Source organism: Aethalodelphis obliquidens, unplaced genomic scaffold (assembly GCF_003676395.1).
Source record: "Aethalodelphis obliquidens isolate GAN/ISIS:26980383/991018 unplaced genomic scaffold, ASM367639v1 scaffold123, whole genome shotgun sequence".
NCBI classification, from domain to species: domain Eukaryota; kingdom Metazoa; phylum Chordata; class Mammalia; order Artiodactyla; family Delphinidae; genus Aethalodelphis; species Aethalodelphis obliquidens.
Window position 1 is genome coordinate 166,336 of NW_020838067.1, and position 13,961 is coordinate 180,296.

A 13,961-nucleotide genomic window follows, 5' to 3' on the forward strand; every position below is an offset into this window, starting at 1 on the left:
GTCCTTGAGAGGAATTGGTGCCGTGCTGCTGGGTGGAGTATCCTGTGTGTGTGTGAGGTCCGTCTCACCCCCCCGAGTTCAGTCCCCTGTCTGCCTCTTGATCTTCTGCTTGGATATTCTGTGCGCTGTTGAAAGTGAGGTGTTGAAATCTCATGGATCTTTGCGATGCTACTTCTCCCTTCAGTTATCTTAATATTTGTTTCGTACGTTTACGTGGCCCGATGTCGGGTGCGCATATGCTTATAATTGTTATATCTTCCTGGTCAATTGACCCTTTAACCATTGTACAATGTCCTTTGTTTCTTGACAGTTTTTGATTTAAAATCTATCTTGTCTAATAAGAGTATGGCTGCCCCAGCTCTCTTTTGATTATTATTTGCATGGAATACCGTTACTACCCTTTTACTTTCAGCCTTTTTGCATATTTGCATCTACGTGAATCTCTGGTGGTGTATGGGTGGATGCTGTTTCTATCCAGTCTCATAACCTATGTTTTTAAGAGGAGAGTTCAATCCATTTCCATTTAACCAGATTACTGATAAAGGGTTTACTTCTGCTGGCTGGCTGTTTTCTGTATGTCTTTTATGCTTTTTGTTCCTCAGTGTCTCTATCACTGCCTTTTTCTGGTACTATACCACTTGGATTCCCTTTTGTTTTTTTTTTTTTTTTTGCTATTTCTTAATTACCTTGGCGATTACAGTTCACGTCTTTAACTTATAACAATGTAGTTCGAATAATACCAACTTAATTTCAATAAAATGTAGACGCTCGTATCCTATATATTGTCACCCCACCCCTTCATATTGTTATTATCCTCGATTACATCTTTATACATTGAATACCCATTAATGTAGGTGTTAAATGTTTGCTTTATGTATTTGCCTATTACGTAATGTAGTAAAAGGGGAGAAGCTGCGAACCATACCAAAAGTACAGTAATACTGGCGTTCCTATTTACCTACGTAGTTCCCTTTGCTAGTGCTCTTTACTTTTCCTTATGGCTTTGAGTTACTGTTTAATGTCCTTTCACTTCAGCCTGAAAGACTGCCTTTAGGGCACGTTTACTAGCAATGAACTCCCTCAGCTTCTGTTTATCTGGAAATGTCTTAATTTCTCCTTCATTCTTGAAAGATAGTTTTGATGCATATGGAACTCTTGGTTGACACTTTTTTCCTTTCAGGACTTTAAATATGCCATCCCACTGCCTTCTGGCTTTCATGGGTTTTGGGGGGGGGGGATCAGGTTTTAGTTTTATTGAGGATCCTTTGTGTGTGATTAGCTTCTCTCTTGCTTTCCAGATTCCATCCTTGTCTTTGGGTCTCAGTGGGTTAACTGTCACGTGTCTTGGTGTGATTCTCTTTGAGTTTAGGTGTGATTCTCTTTGAGTCTATCCCGCTTGGAGTTCATTGAGCTTCTCGAATGTGTATATTCATGTGTTTCCTCAGATTTGGGAACTTCGGGGGCATTATTTCTTCAAATATTTTTTCTGTCCTGTTCTATCTCTTCTCTGGACCTGGTATGATGAGTGTGATCTGATGATGTTCCACTGGTCCCTGAGGCTCATTTTCATTTTCATTCGTATTCTTTTTTCTTTCTACTCCTCATACTGGATAATTTCAGGTTCACGACCTTTTCTTCTGCTTGTTCAGATGTGCTCTTGAAGCCTCTAGTGAGTGTTTCATTTCGGTTATTGTATCTGTCAGCTTGAGAATTTGTTTGGCTTATTATTATAATTTCTGTCTCTTTCTTGATATTCTCATTTTTTTCATAATCATTTTCCTAGTTTCCTTTAAGTCATTGAACACATTTAAGATGGTTGATTTAATGTCTTTGATGATAATCCCTAGGGGTGGTTTCTTCCAAATTCTTTTTTCCTGTAAATGGGCCTGTTTCTTTGTATGTTTTGCTCCAACTGGACATTTTGCGTGTAGTGCTGTGTCAGTTCTGAGAATCTGATTCTCTCACTCCGGGGAGGTTGTAAATCTTGCTTGTTGAAGGTTGGAGCCGTCCATTTGTGACTTTTCCAAACTTTTCTTTTCATGGTGTGTGTACCTTGTTGTGTGTAATCACTGAAGTTTCTCCTGTTATCCCTGGGGTCGTACACACTATGCAAAGCGTGTATGGGATTGGCCATCCTTTGGGCCAGCCCCTCAGCACTTGGAACCCACGACCCAGATGTGTGGAGGACGAGGTCCTCATTGCCCCCCAACCCCCGCCTCCAGGAGGCCACGGCAGGAGTGACCTGCTGCCACTGCTGCCTCCTGCCCTGGGGGTGGAAAGTCTGGAAGTTCCTGCCACACCCCAGCTCTTCACCACGTTCTCCCCTGGAAGCTGCAGGTGTCGCCGAGACTCGAGAATTCCGAAGCGTTTGGTTCAGACAATTCCTGCCTGTCCAATAGCTGTTGAGGTGGAGGGACGGATTTTTGGAGCTTCTTGCTCTGTCGTTTTGTGTCTAGAAAGGGGCTTTTATTCCTCTTCGGTAAATACCTAAAAGCATTGGGAAGTATATGTTTAATTTTTAGGGAACTGCCAAAGTGCTTGCAACGTGTCTTCCAAAGTACCGTTTTCCAATCCCGCCAGCAGGGGGCGGGGTTCAGGTGCTCTGCAACCTCACCACTGGTTGGTCTGAACCAGTGGTTTTAAGTTCAGATATGCTGGTAAGTACGGAGCTGAATCTCGTTGTGGTTGGTTCGCATTTCCTATTGACGAGTGATGTGGAGCATCTTTTCATATGCTTATTTGCCATCCGTGTTTCTGCCTTGGTAAAGCATCTGGTCAATCTTTTGCCTATTTTCACTTGGATTTTTTTCTTAGAATTGATTTTAAGAATTATTTACGTATTCTGAAGCCGAGTCTTTGATCAGGTATGTGATTTGGAAATATTTTCTCCCAATCTGTGGCTTGTGTTTTCATTCTTTTCACACTGTCTTTCAGTGATTACTATTAATCTTCTATTAATTATTACCACGTGGATTGTCTCATTTACTCATCAGGAAATAGTAGAGGAGCCATGATTGGTCCAATTTTACAGGCAAAGGAACTAGGCTCAGAGCAATTGGTCACTTGCCCAAGGTCACAAATTCATAAGTGCTGGAGCCAGAACTTGAAACCAGAGCCTCTGAATCCACGGACTGGGCTTCTAACCCTAACTGTAGACTGACACCCACGCCTCGGGGGCTGAGATGAGCCACCACCTCTGCCACTAGAACCGGGCAGGTCTGCCAGGCCTCCTCCAGGCCCTCGCTTTTCCATCTTCCCTCCAGACTGGTTGAGGAAGTGAAGGAGCTGTGCGACGGCCTGGAGTTAGAAAATGAAGACATCTACATGGCAACCACTTTCGGGGACTTCTTGCAGCTGTTAGTGAGAAAGATGCGAGGGGACAACAAGGAGAGCAAGTGCATCATCGACCACGTGAGTCCTGGGCCCCCATGCGGGCCCGGCCTGGGTGTCATCGACCACGTGAGTCCTGGGCCCACCACATGGGCCCGGCCTGCACACCCCTCAGGCACCCATACCTGTGGGTCCACAGTGACACTTGGGGGAAGCCTGGATGTCCAGAAGCTTTAGTGACCCAAGCTTCCCTTGGTAATTCCAAATAGCCTAAAGATGCCAGGAGGTAGGACAAACTCAACAGAGGAAATTGTTGTCCAAGACTCAGTATAGGCGATAGGTTTGGTCCCAAGACAGGAGACAGGGTATTAAGGAGAGACTTTTGCAGTGTTCTTCTCTCTCCACCCCCTTTCTCCTTTGGTGGGTTTCCTGGCGTGGCTTCCAGCCCTGCCAGCTCACCCTGTACCCCGGGTGCCTCTCACCCCTAGTCCTGGCTCCACCCCCTTTCTCCTTTGGTGGGTTTCCTGGCGTGGCTTCCAGCCCTGCCAGCTCACCCTGTACCCCAGGTGCCTCTCACCCCTAGTCCTGGCTCCACCACCTCCCAGCAATGGCAGTGGCTTCCTGCTGGTGTCAGCCTCTGGCTTGACTCGTGGCTTCTCAGCCCTTCCATCACCTGTGCAACCAGTCAGCTGTGTGAAATTCTGTTGGTTGAAACGAGAGAGAGAGAGAGAGAGAGAGAGAGAGAGAGAGATTGGGAATGTTCTCCCAATAAGGAAAACAAATGATCCTCTACATTCAGCTTGTATATATGAAGTATGAGGAAGTAACTAACTGCAAATGTAGTTTTTAAAGAAACTGTGGAAAAACCATCCCTGGGGTATCTCGGTAGACTACCAACTCCTATGGGAATTAGCTTTGTGATAGTTTGCCTGGCTGGTGCTTTGGAACAAGGGCTGATGAAGAAAGTATGGGTGACCAGGGTGGACACCAGGCTGGCCTTAAGGTTGTGGACAAATGACTGCAGAAGGAGGGGCGGCATCCCAGAGGCTCCGCGTTCATCGTGGGATTGCAGGCCCGAGGGGCAGTGAGCGGGGGCCGCGTCATGTCTGGGGGCCGCAAGTGCTGTCTGCCCACTGGCGCTTCCTGTGTGCGGAGGCCACACAACCAGCCCAAGGTCAGTGGCAGAGCCGGGGCTCCAGCCAGGCAGTCCAGCTGCGGAGTCTGGCCCTCCATCTCTGCTTATCACTCAGCTGCCACCTCTGCCCACACGACCGCTCCCTGGGCAGCAGGGCTGGATCCGATAAGGAGACCGAGTAGCCCGGGCCCTTGCTTGTGTATTGGGGTGGGGGGCAAGGTGAGTGGTCCCTGTGTCTCTGGTGGGGTCGTGCCCATCAAGGATGCCCCTTCGCGAAGAATCCACACTGCAGCTCCGGCCTGTGGCCCTTCGTCCCCAGGTGGAAAAGACCGTGAACAAGCTGACCCTCCGAATGCCCCACCAGCTCTTCATCGGAGGCGCGTTTGTGGACGCCGAGGGCGCCAAGACCTATGAGACCATCAACCCGACAGATGGAAGTGTGAGTGCAGGCCCAGCACCCCCTTGCCCCGCACAGGCCCCCGACGCCCCCTCTCCCATCTACTCCCCCTCCCCAGTCTGGGGGCCTCTGCTGGGGCGAGAAAACACTGCAGTCAGCCTCCAGCCCTTCCTACAGGAACGGCGCAGAGGGAGATGCGGTGGGGAGGGTGATGGGGACGCGGGAGGACTCTGGAGGGTCTGCAGCAGAGTTAAGCCCTCCCAAGGAGGAAACGGAGGCCATTCCCTCCCCTCCACACCTCAAGAATAACCCCAGCGTCGGGAGGCCCGCCTCGCATCCCGGGTTTGTCAAGACGCCCTGGCTGTAGCTGTCCTGCTCGGTGCACACGTACGGCGCTGTCACTTTCGTGCACGCTCACACACACCTTCCTACAGACACGCACCGAGAGGACAGGGCCTCAGAATGGTCCTCTGAGGGGAGTTTAAGAAAGTGATGGGCGGGTTGTGTGGACCCAGACAGGTGCCCTCAGGCAGGAAAGTCAGGCGCTGCCACCACAACCTCGGGGCCAGTTTTGGGAAGGCCGGGCAGGAGGCTGTGAGGATGCCTGGCGCCGGGGCCGTGGGCAGGGAGGGCACAGCCTACCTGTGGTGACCAGCAAGGAGGCGCTGGCCTCCGCCCTCCCACCCCATCCACATGGCGGGAGGTATGGGGGCCTGTGCTGGCGGGAGGTGGGCGGCCTCGGGACATGGAATGCAGGGGCGTTGGGCCGGCTTATGTCCCTTCAGGAGCAAACCTCCCGCCTGCGCCACACGAAATCTATGGGTCTCTGCTCTCGGTCTGCAAACGCTGAGCTGACCCTCGGCCTTATGGCTGCAGCCTGAGTCCGTCGCCCTGTTTCGGGTCAGTGGGAGAGTAGAGGGAAGGCCCTCGGGACGTAGGAACACGGCCCTTTCTGCAGGCCCCATCTCCCCTCGTCGTGCAGACCCTGCCCATGCCCTCCTGTCCGCCGACCTTCACCTCCGCGGCCGCCCAGGTGGCCAGGCAGGGCTTCAGGGCTCCACTCCACCACAGGTCATCTGCCAGGTGTCCCTGGCCCAGGTCAGCGACGTGGACAAGGCCGTGGCTGCTGCGAAGGACGCCTTTGAGCACGGGCTGTGGGGGAAGATCAGCGCGCGGGACCGGGGCCGCCTCCTGTACAGGTGGGACCTCGCCCGCACCCACCTTCCTGTCCCGGGCCTTCCTCTCAGGCGGCGGCTGGCGCTCGCGTCCTCCCGTGAGGACGCGGTCCCGGAAGGGCAGTGTGACCACGGCCTGAGGCCCAGGGGAGGCTTCTCAGAGGAAGTAGCTTGAGAGGCAGGAGGGACTGTCCCAGGCGGGGGCCTGGGGGAGGTGCCCGGGTGGAGGGAACAGTGTGGGCGGAGACGAGGCACCGCCACCGCCACCGCAGGCTAATAGCTGCTCTTGGGCCGGCCCAGAGGGCCCTGCTTGCTTGACGGGCGGGGCTCCCAGGAGCCAAGGGGGGGGCGCGGGGGAGCTGGGGGGGAGCCGGGGGGGCGGGGCTCCCAGGAGCCGGGTCGGGGGGAGGGGCGGGGCTCAAGGAGCTGGGGGGCGGGGCGGGGCGGGGCGGCGCGGGCCGTCCTGGCCCTGCCTGGCTCCCGCTGCCAGAATCTCCTCTCTCGCGTTCCCCTTCTGCTAAACCCTCGGCCCAGTCGGAAGTCCAGGGAAGGGTTGGGACGCTCCGGCTCATGACCCGGGTGGGGTGAGGCGCGGAGGAGAGCTGCTGCCCGCCCTCCTCGAGCCAGGCGGTCCCACTGGGGAGGATCAGGTGCCCCAAGAGGCGGGGTGGTGTTTCCAGAAGGGGGCTGCTGGCGGGTGAACCGAGCCGTGTCGGGGAGCCTGCTGAGCCGGCCTCAGGAACCCGTTTTTCTCTCTGGGTCCTGCGGAGCCGGGCTGGGGCCAGGTCGCGCTGCGGTCCCCAGCTTGTCGCCGGGCGGGAGGGCCCCCGCCGTGGCCTTGCTGTCCGAAGGCCTTTTGTTTCTACTCCGGAGGCCAGAAATGCCGGGGCAGCCGCCACACAGGCAGCCAGAGTGGTTTGCAAAACAGAATGGAGATGGTGGCTTTGGGGCGGGCAAGGGCGTGCCCAGCCTGCCGTATCTCAGGAGCCATCAGTTGTAGGAAGGCATTGGCTGGGGATCTGAGGCCCCAGAGATCTGGCAGAGCAGGGACCCTGGTGGACTGCCCTGAGCCAGACCGCCTCCCTCCCCCGAGACCCTCTGCTGCCCTGTGGTGGCACGTGTTGCAATAGCCCACTGGCCACAAGGACCTTGGGGGAGGTGCCCCGAGCAGCTGCGTAGACAGACCCCTCAGGGCTCTACAGCTCCTGGTGACCCAGTCTCCTCCCAGTCCCCGCAGAGGGGCGAGACAGGATTTCCCTGGTCCATGGAGGGAAGTGGGACCCCCGTGGATGCATCACAGGAGCAAGACACCACGCAGTTACGGGAGAAGCTGGGCAGAAAGGTCCAGGGGGGAGTCAGAGAAAGTCACCAGACACCCCCAGGAGCCAGGGAGCCACGTACCCAACTGCCGGAATGCACCCTGCAGAGCGGGTGGGCATCCGTGGAAAGCTGCTGCCCTGTGCTCGCACACTTCCTTGGGTCCATGGCCCAGAGTCTGGTGGTGGCCCGGGCTGCCGTGGTCAGGGGCCGGGGAAGGGGGTCTGAGCCGCCTGGCACCTCAGCGTCTGCCCCTCCTGGTGCCCACCCCGCAGACCTTCAGGAAGCCAGCGTTGCCTGCCCGTTCTTCCCTGACCTGGTGCTGTGCGGGGACCAGGCTCTGGCAGGCAGAAGGCACCCTCACCCAAGCTGCCCCCCAGCCTCCCAAGCAGCTCAGGTGACAATTACTTAGGGACTCGTGACAGTCACATCACACGCACATGGCATTTTGCACAGGTGTGGCGGATGGAGGGATTGGGGGTTGACCAAGGAAGAAGACGTGGCCACGAGAGCCAGCAACACACCGCAGGCTTCATCGGGCACCACCCCACAGCGGGAGGTCCCCCGAGGCTGTAGTGGCGGAACAGGGGCGCTCCCGGGGGGAGAGGGACCTGAGAGGGGCTCCCGTGTCTGGGCAAAGTTGCCCAGCAGCACGCACGCCAGGGTCTCTGCATCAGAGGACTGGGAAGGCCCGTGGCTGTAACTGCACAGCCTGTCTCACCAGTGGTGACAGCTGTCGGGTGAGGTTCCTGGGGGACGCATCCACTTGTCAATGGCTAAAAATGTGCACATTTGGGCTATTTTAAAATAGCTGGCTGTGTGGCTGTATAAAAGTTGGCGCTGGCGGGCTTTTGAGCTAAGGTGTCTCAGGCTGTAAACACCTTAAAAGACAGGAGACATGACAACCTAGGGGCCGACACACACAGGCCACCTCATGCTGACTTTAATATGGATTTATGTCTTTGGCCTTCTGTCCTCGTAGCTGATGGAACCCTTGTCCTTGTAACGCCAACAACACGGTATCTCCACTGTTCGGTCTATAATTTTTCTCAAAATGTGACTTACCTTTGCTCTCGTACCCGGAGAGTGACCTGGTGCCTCCCTGTTTGTGCGGTGACGATGGGCCCTTCTGCTCAGTCCCCAGTCCCACTTGCCAGGCCCACGCTGTGTGCGGGCCGTGCACCCAGCAGGAGCGGGAGGTCAGGGAGGCCAGCTGTCTCTGTGCTCGCGGGAGAGGCAGGCGGTCTGGAACGCCTGTCCCGGCACATGTCTGTGCCGGCCGGAGAGTTTGAAGGGCGGCGGGAGCGGGAGGGTGCTGGCAGGACGCTGTGGGGTGTGATGGCCGGGGCACAGGGACCACTGAGGGCAGCTGGACGTGGGCTTAGCCTGGAGGAGGCTGTGCAGATGCTCCGTCCCTCATCCCCGGTACAGCCGCGTGGAGTGGTTGCTGCTCGACGCCGGCATGCTGTCCCCGGACAAGGCGTCTTCTCGCAGAGGCAGGAGGTGTAATTAGGAAGCAGTGGATCCATTGATATCCCAGGAAGGAAGAGAGAGAGGAGAGGAGGGGGACGGGGCACCATGCTCACGCCCCTCCAGCCAAGGACACGCCGCCGTCCCATGTCACAGATGAGGACGCTGAGGCCGGCACCTGAGTGAGGTGGTGCTGGCAGGGCGCCCGGCTCCTGAGGAGGGGCCCCGAAAGGGCAGGCGAGGCCGTGCCAGGCCTGAGCCCCGCGCCCTGCCCGCCCCGCTCAGGCTGGCCGACCTCCTGGAGCAGCAGCAGGAGGAGCTGGCCACCATCGAGGCCCTGGACGCGGGGGCCGTCTACACGCTGGCGCTGAAGACCCACGTGGGCATGTCCATCCAGACCTTCCGCTACTTCGCTGGCTGGTGCGACAAGATCCAGGTGGGGCTCCCACGGGCGTCCGGGCCGGCAGGGCCCCCGAGGGCGGCACAGCACTCTGAAGGCCGCGCCACAACCCGCCACAGCTTTGTGGCCTTAAGAAAACGCCGGTTATCCGCTCCCGGTTCTGCAGGTGGGAAGCGGGTCGGGCGGGGCTGGGTTCTGTGCCAGGGTCTCAAGGGTCGCTGTCGGGGTGTCACTGGGCTGGGCCTTGCTGGCGCTTCCGGGGAGGACCGGGTGTCGGCGGCGCCCAGGGGGCAGGGCTGCGGCCGGGGCTCCTGCAGTCGTCTCTCTGGTCCTCGCCCAGCCCTCCGCACCCCGCCCCTCTGACTCTCTGCTGCCACTAACCAGAGGCCTAGAGGAGAGCCACCTGCTCTCCCCGAGGTTCCTGTGCTTATGCTTGGCCCACCTGCACCATCTCCCCATCCTAAGGCCAACTCTGTCATACTGTGTCATCGTACGGGCAGCTCACCAGGTCCCAGGGCTCAGGGCCTCACTTGGGGGCCATTATTGGAGGTTTTCCTGCCGCAGGCAGTGGTGGCTGAGCCCTTCCAGGGAGACCCATGGCCGCGGGGTTCTTGGTGTCTCTGCTGGGTCTGGGCGCTCGCCCCGTCCGAGTGCAGGCGTGAGCTCAAGGGAGGGGGTCTGCCCGGTGCCTGCTCCCCGGTAGCCCCTGCATCACAGGCCCCCAGAGGCAATGGGCCCCCACCTTGGCCCTTCCAGGCCCTTCCCTGCCCCGGAGGCCGTCCCCGTGCAGGACCTGCTTCCTGTCTGAGGACTCGGCCAGGCTCAGCACCTCACCCCCTGTGGCTGCCTGCTCCACCTGGCTCTGGACCCCTCAGCTGTCCTGTCCTGCACAAGCGGGGGCATCGGGACACAGCCCCTGTCCCTCCCTCGGTCCCAGGCGCAGGCTGGCTGCCCACAGGGGAAGGGGTGAGGGGCCAGAGCCCCTCCCGGTGATGCTGCTGCTTCTTCCAGGGTGCCACCATCCCCATCAACCAGGCCAGACCCAACCGGAACCTGACCATGACCCGGAAGGAGCCCATCGGGTGAGTCACGCGCCGGGCACTTTTTAGGACTGCGCGGGGGGCTCAGATGTCCCCTCTCTGTGTATTTATCAGACAGCCGTTTATTTGCCAGCCACTACCTCCCAGACATGGCAAGGGCCGGAGATGCAACAAAGAGAAAAACCAATGAAAATGCCTGTCCTCAGGGTGAAAACAGCTTTCGCCTCCACAGCCCCTGTTCCCTGCCAGGCACTATTTAACGACTTTGAGACCATAATTGTGTTTAATCCCTATAGTAACCCTCCATCAGTCAGGGTCGTGGGGGGAAGAGAGGGCATGCCCCCAAATTTTATCTGAAGAGTGTAATGACCGGTGTACTTAAGGACAAGGAATTCCTACACAGCAGCGGGGACAGGAACCCTCAGCGAGACCAGCCCGCGGCACAAGGAGGAGGACAGATGTCCAGTCAACATGGAAAGACTAGGTTTGGGAGGGATTTGAAACCCGCAGCGAGGGGCCCCATCTTACCATCCGATGTCCAAAGGCCCGTGGAGGCAGCAGGCCTGCCTCGGCCGAGGCCACCCGGCAGTGTCCGCTGAGACCTGGTGTCTCTCCCGCGAGGCTCAGTGTGGGGACTCGCTAACGCGGGACGGGGACGGGCACCCGAGGAGACGGCATGTGGCAGAGCTAAGGGCTCAGCACGTGGATGCAGATGCCGCCGGGAGGGGCTCAGTGCCGGGGGAGAGCATGGGGTCAGGACACGGGGGCTGCAGGAACCACCCCCCCAGCAAAGAACTACCCAGCCAAGGCGTCAGGAGTGTGGAGCCAGGACCCTGTTCAGAGCCCCCTCAGGTGCAGGGGCCGGTCACGTGAGTCTGCGAGGTCCCTGAGCCTCAGCCCCCGCACAGGGTGCCCATCCCGTCGGACTGAGTAGGACGCTGCCCCTGCCCGGGTGCCTGGCTGGCCGGGCGAGTCGGTGGGGAGGCCTCCCCTGTACTGGCGGGTGGGGGGCTTTGTCAGGGCTTCGTAACCAAGCACCCCAGCCTGCGAGACTCGCGTTGCGGACTTTGGTCATCTCACAGTCTGGGGGCCGGGGATCCCAGGCTACGTGTCGGTAGAGTTGGCTCCTTCTGAGGCTGCCCCACTGGCTTCTGGTGATGGAGGCCACCTTGGTGCTCCTGGGCTCTGCCCTCGCGCCCACACGGCCTCTCCCTCTGCGGGTCTGTCTTCACAGGGCTCTCCGTTCATAAGGACGGCGGTCACATGGGGTTAGGCGCTCACCCTAATCCGTGAGACTCCATCTTAACTAATTACACCTGGGATGACCCTGTTTCCAAATCAGGTGACACCTGGGGCACTGGAGTTAAGTCCTCAGCACCGGGATGTGAGGGCATGATTCAGTCTTGAGGGCAGGAAGTGTGTGCTGCGTTTTCTTCTCCGGAGCCTCAGCCTCCTTCTCCTTGGTGACCTCTCCCGCTTCCCTGGGGGCTCTCACCCTGCTCCCTCCACTGCCTTGTCCCTCTGGGTGTGCTGGGTGTATGTGGGGTGAGGACCGGCTTTCCTAACCCCTCAGCACACGCCACCACTCCCAGGAAGGTGTGTGGGGCCCCATGCCAGCCCCAGGCCCCACTGCACTCCTGCTCTCCCGGCCCATGAACCCTGTGGCTCGTCAGTGACCCGTCATGCCCTTGGCCTCTGCGTGTGCTCTTCCCACTGCTGGGTCGGCTGAGCCGTCATCGTTTGGGGAAACATTCTCTGATGATGATGGAGGTGATGACGATGAAGAGGATGGTGGTAATGGCGGTGAAGATGATGACAGTGAAGAAGATTGTGATTAATATGATGATGGTTAAGATGTTGACAGTGAAGATGCTGGTGACGATGGTGAAGATGGTGATGAAGATCGTGGTAATGATGGTGAAGAAGACGGTGAAGATGGTGATGATGGTGATGAAGATGATGGTGAAGTTGATGGAGGTGATGAAGATGATGGTGATGAAGATGATGGTGAAGATGATGGAGGTGATGAAGATGACGGTGAAGATGGTGATGATGATGATGAAGACGATGGTGAAGATGATGGAGGTGATAAAGATGGTGATGAAGATGATGGTGAAGATGATGGAGGTGATGAAGATGATGGTGATGAAGACGATGGTGAAGATGATGGAGGTGATGAAGATGATGGAGGTGATGAAGATGATGGTGATGAAGACRATGGTGAAGATGATGGAGGTGATGAAGATGATGGTGATGAAGATGATGGTGAAGATGATGGAGGTGATGAAGACAATGGTGAAGATGATGGAGGTAATGAAGATGATGGTGAAGATGATGGAGGTGATGAAGATGATGGTGATGAAGATGATGGTGAAGATGATGGAGGTGATGAAGATGATGGTGAAGATGATGGAGGTGATGAAGACGATGGTGATGAAGACGATGGTGAAGATGATGGAGGTGATGAAGATGATGGTGATGAAGATGATGGTGAAGATGGTGATGATGGTGAAGGTGATGGAGGTGATGAAGATGGTGATAAAGATGATGGTGAAGATGATGGAGGTGATGAAGATGATGGTGATGAAGACAATGGTGAAGATGATGGAGGTGATGAAGATGATGGTGATGAAAATGATGTTGAAGATGATGGAGGTGATGAAGATGATGGTGATGGAGACGACGGTGAAGATGATGAAGAAGACGGCAGTGACGATGATGAAGCAGCAGTCACGTGGTCTGCACGGGGCTCCGTGTGGACAAGCTCATCTAACTGTCTGACTCACAGGGAGGGGCTGCCATCACCGAGTTCTACGGGCTCAGGAGGAGGCAGGGCCACATGCCTCCTGGGAGCACAGGTGTCATCAGTATGTCTCCTAGGACGTAGGGGCTCCCTCCATGGAGACACTGCCCAGCCAGAGGCTTCTCTGGGACAAAGGGGAAGCACTGACCCTGGACACCGTCTCTCAGTGCATAGCAGGCAGGCTTCGTCAGGTCCCCAGACTGACTGTGTCCTTCTTGTCTCCTTGGCACTGACCCTGGCCTAATGCCCAGGAGGACCCTCATCCACAACCACCTGTGGGACCCTTGACCCTCTCTCACATCCTCCTGGTCCACACATATGACCCCTGACTCTCTCCCGCGTCCCCCCGGCCACCCCTGTGACCCCTGACTGTGTCCCAGCCCCTGCCTGTTTTCACCTGTGCCTGCTGCCTGCTGTCACCTCCCCATCTCCTGGTGCTGCCCGTACCCAACTGTGTCCCTAGACTGTGTCCCATCAGAAGCTGTGCACTGTCCCCTGCCATCACACCCTGCTGGCAAGAGGGGCTACTGCCAGACTGGACATACTGCCCCATCAGGGCCTGGGAAGGCAGGTGTCAGCGGTCCTTCTGCAGGGCCATTGATGCCGCATCAGGAGCCTGGCCCTGGAGTGGAGAGGCGGCAGTGGCAGGTCCACGCGGGACCCAGGCCGAGCAGAGAGATGAAGGCCTGCTTCCCTTGTCCCACAGGGTCTGTGGCATTGTCATCCCCTGGAACTACCCCTTGATGATGCTGTCCTGGAAGATGGCCGCCTGCCTGGCTGCAGGGAACACGGTGGTGATCAAGCCTGCCCAGGTGGGTGCGGGCACGTCCTGGCGGGGCCTGAGGCCTTGGAGGGCGGGTGGCACCTGCGAGGGGTGACGGACAAGGAGGAGGG

At 57.3% G+C, this 13,961-nt stretch overlaps 1 protein-coding gene across 1 annotated transcript in view; it reads left to right on the forward strand.

Annotated features, from left to right (window-relative positions):
- ALDH1L1 (aldehyde dehydrogenase 1 family member L1) overlaps nt 1-13,961 on the forward strand; it is a 46,673-nt gene that overhangs the window by 17,261 nt on the left and 15,451 nt on the right. The window contains exons 10-15 of the mRNA XM_027098452.1: nt 3,264-3,411; nt 4,785-4,904; nt 5,934-6,061; nt 9,110-9,260; nt 10,236-10,306; nt 13,774-13,879. Coding sequence (XP_026954253.1) covers nt 3,264-3,411; nt 4,785-4,904; nt 5,934-6,061; nt 9,110-9,260; nt 10,236-10,306; nt 13,774-13,879 — 724 coding nt within the window. The remainder of the gene's footprint in view (nt 1-3,263; nt 3,412-4,784; nt 4,905-5,933; nt 6,062-9,109; nt 9,261-10,235; nt 10,307-13,773; nt 13,880-13,961) is intronic.